The sequence below is a fragment of the Orycteropus afer genome, unplaced genomic scaffold (assembly GCF_000298275.1).
Source record: "Orycteropus afer afer isolate SDZICR_OR568_19922 unplaced genomic scaffold, OryAfe1.0 scaffold00112, whole genome shotgun sequence".
NCBI classification, from domain to species: domain Eukaryota; kingdom Metazoa; phylum Chordata; class Mammalia; order Tubulidentata; family Orycteropodidae; genus Orycteropus; species Orycteropus afer.
Genome location: NW_006921699.1, coordinates 5,236,754 through 5,245,729, shown reverse-complemented (window position 1 = coordinate 5,245,729; position 8,976 = coordinate 5,236,754). Strand labels below are relative to the sequence as shown.

The following is an 8,976-nucleotide window of genomic DNA, read 5'->3' as shown; positions in this document are numbered from 1 at the left end:
TTCTGTGATTGACTTATTTCAGTCAGCATAATGTCCTCCGAGTTCATCCATGTTATGCATCCACCATAGATTTGATTACCAGTCAAATGGGGAATAACTACATCCAGCTGCCCAGTCACTGACAACCAGGCCCAGCAAAGTTGATACATAACCTTAACTACCATAGTTATTTTACAAAAAATTGTTTGAGAGACTCTCAGCAGGTTTGTAGACCAAATAATGTAAAGAAGATAAGTATTTCTTTTTCTTTTTCTTTTTTTTTCCCAATTGCAGCAATAAAACTTTTTTCTTAAATCCAATCCAGTGATTATAAAATCAAACAATACAATAGGGCTTAAGAAAAGCAATGGTTCTTTACCTTATCTTCCTCATCTCATATGCCTCATGGCAGCCACTTTAATAATTGCTGTTTTCAGTGGTTTCCTCCTTGGAGAAGGCTTGCTTCTGACCAGGCGCCAATATGTATTACCAATATGCATTATGCATATCAGCCATCTCAAAACAAGTAATGGTGATGACTTGTGTAAAGCCCAGGGTGGAGAGAACAAAAAAATGTATCTCTGAGCTGTTCATTTACTTTTTGGGGATGGGGTGTTAGTGACCACATGAGCCTGTATAGGCTCAGCTGGGTAGCAAGGAATTCTGTATTCTGAAAGTTTCCCAGAAGATGAAGAGGAGGATTTGGGTAGCTGGGGAGAGGAAGACAGTATTCCTAGCAGCAGCTGTCAGTATGATGTGTTTGGAAGAAAGGAAGGAGTTTGGCCTACTAGGGTTTCATTCTGTTTTTGAAAAGTAGAAATATTTTATAATATAGCAAGAAACTCCCTCTTCCAACCCACCAAGACCTTAGATGTTATAGCATGGATCAACAGCATACACAGGTGGACCGATCTGAACTGTAGGTCGAACTTTTTTGTTATTGCTGCTCTTCCAGGAGCTGGATCAAGTCTAGCCTGTCCCTAGCTGCTGGAGGCATTACAGGCTGTGAGCTGCCTTTTGTGGAACATCTGTGGCCCAGCCTTTTCCTCTGCCTTTGTCTGTGTTCTCATTTGCTTCCTTTTACCATTTTTATGAAAACAATAATTTATAAAAATAATATTAACCAGCTCAAAAAAGTAATCACTCATAATCCCAGTGCTCTAGTTGCTGCTTCTGATGTGCTATAAAATTTGCCATTTTAACCTTTTTTTTTTTTGTGTACAATTCAGTGACATTACATTCAAAATGTTGTACAGTGATCACCACTATTTCTAAAACTTTCCATCACCCTAAACAGAAACTCAGTACCCATTACTGCTGCTGTTTTGTTTTGTTTTGTTTTTTTTAATTTTTATTGTGATTTGGGTGAAAGTTTACAGAGCAATTTCATCTTCGCTACAGCAGTTCATACACATTTTGTCTCATGATATTGACTACAGTTCCCCACAATGTAACAGCTGTCTTCCTATTTCCTCCTCATAGCCATCGTTTCCCTGTGTCCTTCCCTCCCGTGCACTCCTGCCCCCGAGTGGTCTCCCTGTGCATACACTGCCCTTCTGTTCTCCCATGATTGCTCTCTCCAAGGAGTGTATTTACCTGATGTAAATCTGGCTGGAAGTCACAGGAATGAGTTCAATTCCAGATCTGAAGGGCAGGTAGGGGGCATAGTCTCAGGGGTTTTACCAGTCTCTATCAGACCAGCAAACCAGGTCTTTTTTTTTTCAATATATATAATTTTGAGTTTTGTTCCACATTGTTTTCCTACTCTATCCAGGGTCTCCTACACAGATCCCCTTCTGAGTGGTTGACAGTGGTAGCCAGGCACTATCTAGTTCTTCTGGTCTCAGAGTCATATGGTCTGAGGATCACATAGTCTGCCAGTCCCTTGGACTAATTTTTTCCACATGTCTTTGGTTCTCTTCTTTCTTCTTTGATCTGGATGAGGAGAGACCCATTGTTGCATCTGGCTGGCTGCTTATAAACTTCTAAGATCCCAGTTGCTATTCACCAAAATAGGATGTGGAATAATATTTTTGTGTATTATGTTATGCCAATTTAGCTTGATGTCCCCTGGGACCATGGTCCTACACCCACAGGTCTAACTTCTCATTCCCTCTGGGGGGAGTTGGCTGTAGCCAAGAAGTCATCACAACCTTGTCCCTTGTCAGCTCTACTATATACCTGGACACACTTATAGGAGATGCAAATATGTTTGTAGAAACATTGTCTGCCAGCCCTGTACATAGTCATGGGCACGTTCTCCCCTGTCTAGACATACCTGATCATTAAGCCTGTCCATCCATCTATCCACCTGTAGATCAATGTTTGCCATCACTGACAACGTAGTACTGTGTGTGCAGAAGGGTTCATCTTTGTTGTCTGCACCTCCCATGCACCTCTCTGTGTCTTCTTACTGCCTCTGTGTTTAAGAGTATTTTGGAAGCAAAGTGCAAGTTCTTTGAGCCTGGAGTTCCTATGAGCCTTCCCAACTCTGCTGTCTGTCCCTTTCCTACCTGTTTCATGAAATTTGGTGAACTTTTGGCCTTCTCAGTACCACTGATTAGTTTGGTCTTTTTACAAGCATCTCTACCTGCTGTTAGGCATGGGCGGTTCTGCCTGGGCTCAAGCCACCTCCCTGGGCAGTTTGTCATTTGGGTTGTGCTTGGTTGCAGGAATGATGGGACAGAGTTTGGCGGCTCCATTTACCAGAAAGTGAACAAGAAGTTGGAGACTGCTGTCAATCTCGCATGGACAGCAGGCAATAGTAACACTCGCTTTGGAATAGCAGCCAAGTATCAGATCGACCCTGATGCCTGCTTCTCGGTGGGTACCTGTGGGTCATGCATCTCATGGGACATGGAACATACCTGATCTTGAGGATGGAATCCTTCAGGATTGCTGGAGTTCATGCTATGGCTTAAAGGTTATCTCACTGTGAAAAGAGTTCAAAATGACTAAAACAGTAATAGTAGTAGTCCCTACTATGTGTGTCAAGCACCTGTGCTCTTTATGTGTGCTTACTGTATTTAATCCTCACAGCAACAAACCATTTGAAGGAGGTACCCTCCCCCGCCAGTCATCTCTGTTTTTACATATGAGGAAATGAAAGCTTAGAGAGGTGGAGTAACTTGCTCAAAAGCACACAACTGGTAAGTGGTAGGGCCTGAATTTGATCCAGACTGGCTTGCTGTTACACTTCCTCCTTTTAACCAGTCACTGTCCCATAATGCCAGTATCTAGGTGGTGTAAAACGTTAAGCACTTGACTACTGACTGAAAGGTTAGTGGTTCAAACCCACCAAGTGCCATCTGGGAAAAAAGGTAGGCCATCTGCTTCCAAAAGGTAACACCCTTCAATACCCTGGGGAGTGTTTGTACTTTGTACACATGCAGTTACCATGAGTCAGAATCAAGTCAAACAGCAACTGTTTTTCTTCTTTCTTCTTAACTCCATAATGCAGGATGTAAAGAGGGATACCCTGAAACCTTAGATTTTAAGTGTTTACATTCCACTCCCTCATTTTCATCATCCTGCATTGCATATTAAGAAATCAGGCCCTGGCAGCAGGCAGTTGGCATCTTATCTTACAGACCCTGTGGCATTGTTCTTGAGCCCTTGGGTTGCACAACTTTTGCAATATATCCTGTTGAGTTCATCTCTGTTATTATAGGGACTGTAGGCCCTTTGACCCCTTTGAGGGTGGCATGAGGAAATCTCATGTTGCACAGTGGTTTATGGGCTGGTTTGTATAATTTATAGACAGCCCATTTCAACTCTCCTGTTCAACGTCCTGTGTTTAGAAGGTATGAGCCAAAAGGAATAGCTACAAGGGGCACTGGCTCCTAGGAGCCCTTTCTTCCTCATGCTTTGTTCTTTCTTACAGGGGGCATCAGGTCTCAAAACTCCATTTGAGCAGGAAAACATGTACCTTAGCAGCCCTAGCATCTCTTGGAACTTGGCATTCTCATAGTCTGAGCTTGCTCTGCTCCTGCCACTTATAATTCACCAGAAAGGGGGCAGGAGGAAGTCCTGATTTTCCTACTACCCAGGCAGAGGAACAAGGGCAACATTATCATTGGCTCAACTGCTTTATTGAACTTAATATTCAGTATTGCTAAAATTTAAATTATTGCCTGGCTTGGTCATCCTTTTATTCTACTATACACTTAAATTCAAGCTTGTTTGTGCTGAACCTTCTTTATGTCAGTGTGGTTTTTGCTTCTCTTTTTCCTGAAGAGAAAATCTTAACAATGTTCTGCCTAAAAAGCCTCAGTACCCAGACTGGCGTTTGCTCTGTTTTTCTTCATCTCAACAAACAAATCTTACAGCAGTCATTCATTTGAGGCAGCCTTTTTGAGCCTTACCTGTCTGGCCCTAAATGAACGTGTCCTCCTGTACTCTAACTTAAATACAGACCTGCTCAGTGTAAATGGGGTTGGACCTTCGAGCCTTCAGGAATCAAATACAAAGAATGACTTCCTTTTAGTTGAACATCATGTTGATGTAAAACCATAAACATTGGAAAATGGACTGACTCTTTGAGTTTCCCTCTTGAGGCCTAACTTCCAAATTTGATATACTGAAGTTAATAAATCCCAAAAGCAAGGAGGTTCTCGTGAAAATAGACAACTTGATTCAGAAGTCCAGAATTGGCTGGTTAAAGAGCTCATGTTTATTTTGGAGACAGGACATGTGAAGAACTGAACATTTTCCCTTTCTTGTCTTTTCCCTGACTAGGCAAAAGTGAACAATTCCAGCCTGATAGGTTTAGGATACACTCAGACCCTAAAGCCAGGTATGTGTGAACTGTGTATGAAATCAGGTCTTTGTGTTTAAAAAAAAAAAAAAAAAAATTGTGGTGTCTGTTTGCTGGTTTGTGTTACTGCTTATAGAATGTTCATATAAGACATTAAATGAGTGTATATAAAGTTTTATAATTAAATATTATAAAGGAGTTCAGGGTCATTAGAAAATATTTAGAGAATATGGAAAGTAATAAATGGGGATAAAAACACAGAGGTCTAATATGTATTACATTTTTCTCTATTTTCTTCCATCTCCTTTTCCCCCAGTGTGTACAAAATGCTTAATATTATTTCCAGCAGGTTCTCAGAACTAGTTCATAAATCATCCCCAATGTAGAAAAACTAAAGAATAGGAAAGCTGCTTTGCAGGTTTCCCCTGCACAGCCTGTTAGGCTACTCCAGGTGCATTAGAGCTCTAGGGGATCATGCCACCTTGGGGTTATTTTGGTCCAGTTGTGCCTTTGAACCATGGAAGTGTAAGATTACCTGATGTCAGAATCAAGCTACTCTAGGGAAAATTTCTGTAAGTTATGTTCATGTGCATGTGTGTGTGTATGCACACGTGTGTGTGTTGTGAACGCATGTGTAATACCTCAGGTTCTGATGCAGGCTTTTTCTTTCAAGGAGCTGAGTGGTACCAGCTATAGAGATTAGTTGTAGCAGGGGCACGATGAGAGGGAGATGGAAAGTGAGGTTCTCCGAAGTGGATTTGGGAAGGCTCCCATGTCTGTGGAATAAAAATTACAGTTGTTTTATAGCCTCCCTGAAGGACACCTGTGGTCAGACAGTGTTAAGTAGTAAGGACTGAAATGCCAGGTGGTCTTGCTAATGCTGAGCGCACCCAGAATGAGGTTCTGAATTTGGGGTGGTTTTGCCAATGTGCTTTACCCTCCCTCACATGTTAACCTTTCTTTTCTTTCCTCCATCCCTCCCTTTCCTCTCCCTGGATTTTCCCCCTGCAGGTATCAAACTGACCCTATCAGCTCTGCTGGATGGCAAGAACGTCAATGCCGGTGGCCACAAACTTGGTCTAGGACTGGAATTTCAAGCATAAATGAATACTGTACAATCGTTTAATTTTAAACTATTTTGCAGCATAGCTACCTTCAGAATTTAGTGTACCTTTTAATGTTGTATGTCTGGGATGCAAGTATTGCTAAATATCATGTTAGACCTCCAGGTTAAGGATGATTCAGCTTTAAAGTATTACCCTTTCAGAGGTACAGAAGAAACCCAATTCCAAAAAGGTCTTTCAGCTGTAGACTTTGGAGGGGGACTAGAGATGTCAGGGTTTTTTTTTTTTTTTTTATCTAGAAATGGCTGCAAGTGGAAGCTGATAATATGTAGGCACTTTGTAAATCCATATTGAGCAAATGAATGAAATTTTGACTTCCTGAGAATTGAACCTTGCTTTCCTAACCCTGAGGAGAAGCCATTGCTTGATGGTGTGTACAAACTCATCAGAAAGGGACTTTTTTAGACAGCTCTTCATGACCTATTTCCACCCCAGTTCATCACCTCTTTACACCAAAAGTAGTCTGCAGGGTGTGGTAGCTGGGTGTTTTTTTCCCCCCTCCCTTTGGTGCCATTTTGGAGAGGGTAGATGTGATGAAGCCAATAATTCAGGACTTTAATTCCCTCTCGTGGTTTTGTGCCCTTGCACCAGAGTATGAAATCGCTTCTAAGAGCTCCAGCCACAAGCTGGGAAGAGTCTCTCTGACTGTAATCACATGGTGACAACACTCAATCTAATTTGGACTTGTGTTCACCACTCAATTTTTTTTTTTTTAGTTGTTTAATGGGTACATTTTAGAGTCTTCCATTTTGTGTGGAATTAGATCCTCCCCTTCAATGCTGTAATTAACATTACTTAAAATAAAACTTGAATAAAATATTGAAACCTCATCCTTCTATTGTCTTTATTAATAAAGATATAAAGGAAATTGAGTATTTGTTTTGATTTGTTCTTTTGCCCCTTGCTGTATCTATGTGTGTGTGTGTGTGTGTATATGTGTGTGTATATATATATATATATATATATATATAAACACTGATGTCGAGTCAATTTGGACTCACAGTGATCCCTCCTTGGGTTTCTGAGCAGTATCTCTAGGGAAGTAGATTGCCCAGTCTTACTTCTGAGGAGTACCTGGTGGGTTTGAACCACCAGCCTTTTAGTTAGCAGTCAAATGCCTTAGGCACTATACCACCAGAGCTCTGTGTATATATTAATTTTCTGTTATATAACAAACTGCCACAAGATTAGCATCTTAAAACAATACTCATTTATTTCACAGTTCTGTAGGGCAGAAAGGAGCTCTGGTGGCACTGTGGTTAAGGTATTGGGCTACTAACCTAAAGGTTGGTGGTTCAAACCCACCAGCCACTCTGTGGGAGAAAGATGAGGCAGTCTGCTTTCTTACAGATTTATAGCCTTTGAAAACCCTATGGGGGGTCACTGTGAGTTGGAATTGACTCAGTGGCAGTGGGTTTGGTTTGGTTTGGTAGGTCAGAAGTCCAGGCATGACTTGGCTCAGTTCTCTGCTCAGATTCTTACCATACTGATATTGGCGTGTCAACCAACTGCTTTTTCATGTGGACCTCGGGTCCTCTTCCAGGCTTACATGGTTGTGGCCAGAATTTAGTTCCTTTCTGTTGTCAGATGAAGGTTCCCCTTTCCTTGCTGGCTGTTAGCTGGAGTCTACTCTCAACTCCTAGAGGTCACCTGCATTCTTATCCATGTAGTCTCCTCCATTGCTAAATCCAGGAACAGAAAACTTCCCTAAGCCATATCTTCTCCCTTTGAATCTCCTCCAGGAAGAGCCCCAACTCTTTTAAGGGATCACCAAGGATAATTTTCCTTTCATAAAGTCAACTGTGCCATGTAACAGTCCAATCACAGGAGATGAGTCCCTGGGTGGTTCAAGTGGTTGATGTTCTTGGCAGCTGACTGAAAGGCTGGCAGTTCAAGTTCACCCTGGGGTGCCTCAGAAGAAAGGCCTGGCAATTTTTTTTTCTTTATAATACTGTGTTTTAGGTGAAGGTTTGCAGAGCAAATTAGTTTTCCCTTTAGCAGTTTTAATACAAATTGTCCTGCGCCAGTGGTTACAATTTTTAAAATGTGTCAGCATTCTCATTATTTCCCTTTTGTTCTGTTTCCATTGATCTTGCTTCCCTTCCTGTCCTTGCCTTCTCTTTGCATTTGGGCAACTATTGACTGGACTCATATAGGTAATTTTTCAAGGGAGTGTGTTACTCATAGGTGATACTGCTTATAAGCCAATCTATTTGGCTGAAAGGGAACCTGCAGAAACAGCTTCGGTTCCAAATTCAAAGGGTATCTTCAGGTGATACAGTCTTGGGGGTTCCTCTAGTCTCTTGGTCCAATAGGTCTGGGATTTTTTAGGAATTTCAGTTTTGTTTTACATTTTTCTCCCATTCTACTCAGGAGTTTTATCGTGTCCCCAGTCAGAACAATTGGTAGTGGTAGCCGGGTATCACCTAGTTCAGGTCTCAGAAGAGGTTGTGGTTCATGTGGGCTATTAGTCCTGTGGACTAGTTTCTTTCAACCATTGATTTCTTTCATTCTCTTTTGCTTCATATGAGTAGAGACCAACAGTTGTATCTTAGATGTTTCCTCACCAAACTAGGATTTAGAACATTATAATTGTGAACCATGTTATGTCAATTGACTTAACGTTTTTCCCCCAAGACTGGATGGTCCCAAGCCTTTTGACCCAGTGATTGTCTAGGGAGCCTCGGTAATGGTGCCCCTTAGGTAGTTTGTTATATATGTGGATAGACATGCAGCACACACAAATGTGTGTATACATATCTGGTAATCTGAGAAATTTGTTGAAAATTCTGGGACAGAGTTCTACTCTGACACATGGGGTTGCCACAAGCCAGAACTGACTCCACAGCAACTGATTAACCGCAAGAGTAATAACCCATCATACAGGTCCATACCACACTCAAGGGTAGGACATCATACAAGGGTGTGGTCATTAGGGGGTTCATTTTGGAATTCTGTTTATGTGTGTGTGTGTGTATGTATGTATGTATGTATGTATATATATATATATATAGGAGCTCTGGCAGCATAGTGCCTAAGGCACTTGACTGCTCACCAGAAGGCTGGCAGTTCAAACCCACCAGCCACTCCTCGGAAGGAAGGCTGGGCAATCCTACT

The 8,976-nt window shown here is 41.6% G+C and overlaps 1 protein-coding gene across 1 annotated transcript in view; it reads left to right on the top strand.

The window, feature by feature from the left end:
- VDAC1 (voltage dependent anion channel 1) overlaps window positions 1-5,838 on the top strand; it is a 39,283-nt gene extending 33,445 nt beyond the window's left edge. Inside the window, exons 6-8 of the mRNA XM_007943753.2 lie at window positions 2,652-2,802; window positions 4,717-4,774; window positions 5,747-5,838. Coding sequence (XP_007941944.1) covers window positions 2,652-2,802; window positions 4,717-4,774; window positions 5,747-5,838 — 301 coding nt within the window. The remainder of the gene's footprint in view (window positions 1-2,651; window positions 2,803-4,716; window positions 4,775-5,746) is intronic.
- The last annotated feature ends 3,138 nt before the right edge of the window (window positions 5,839-8,976 follow it).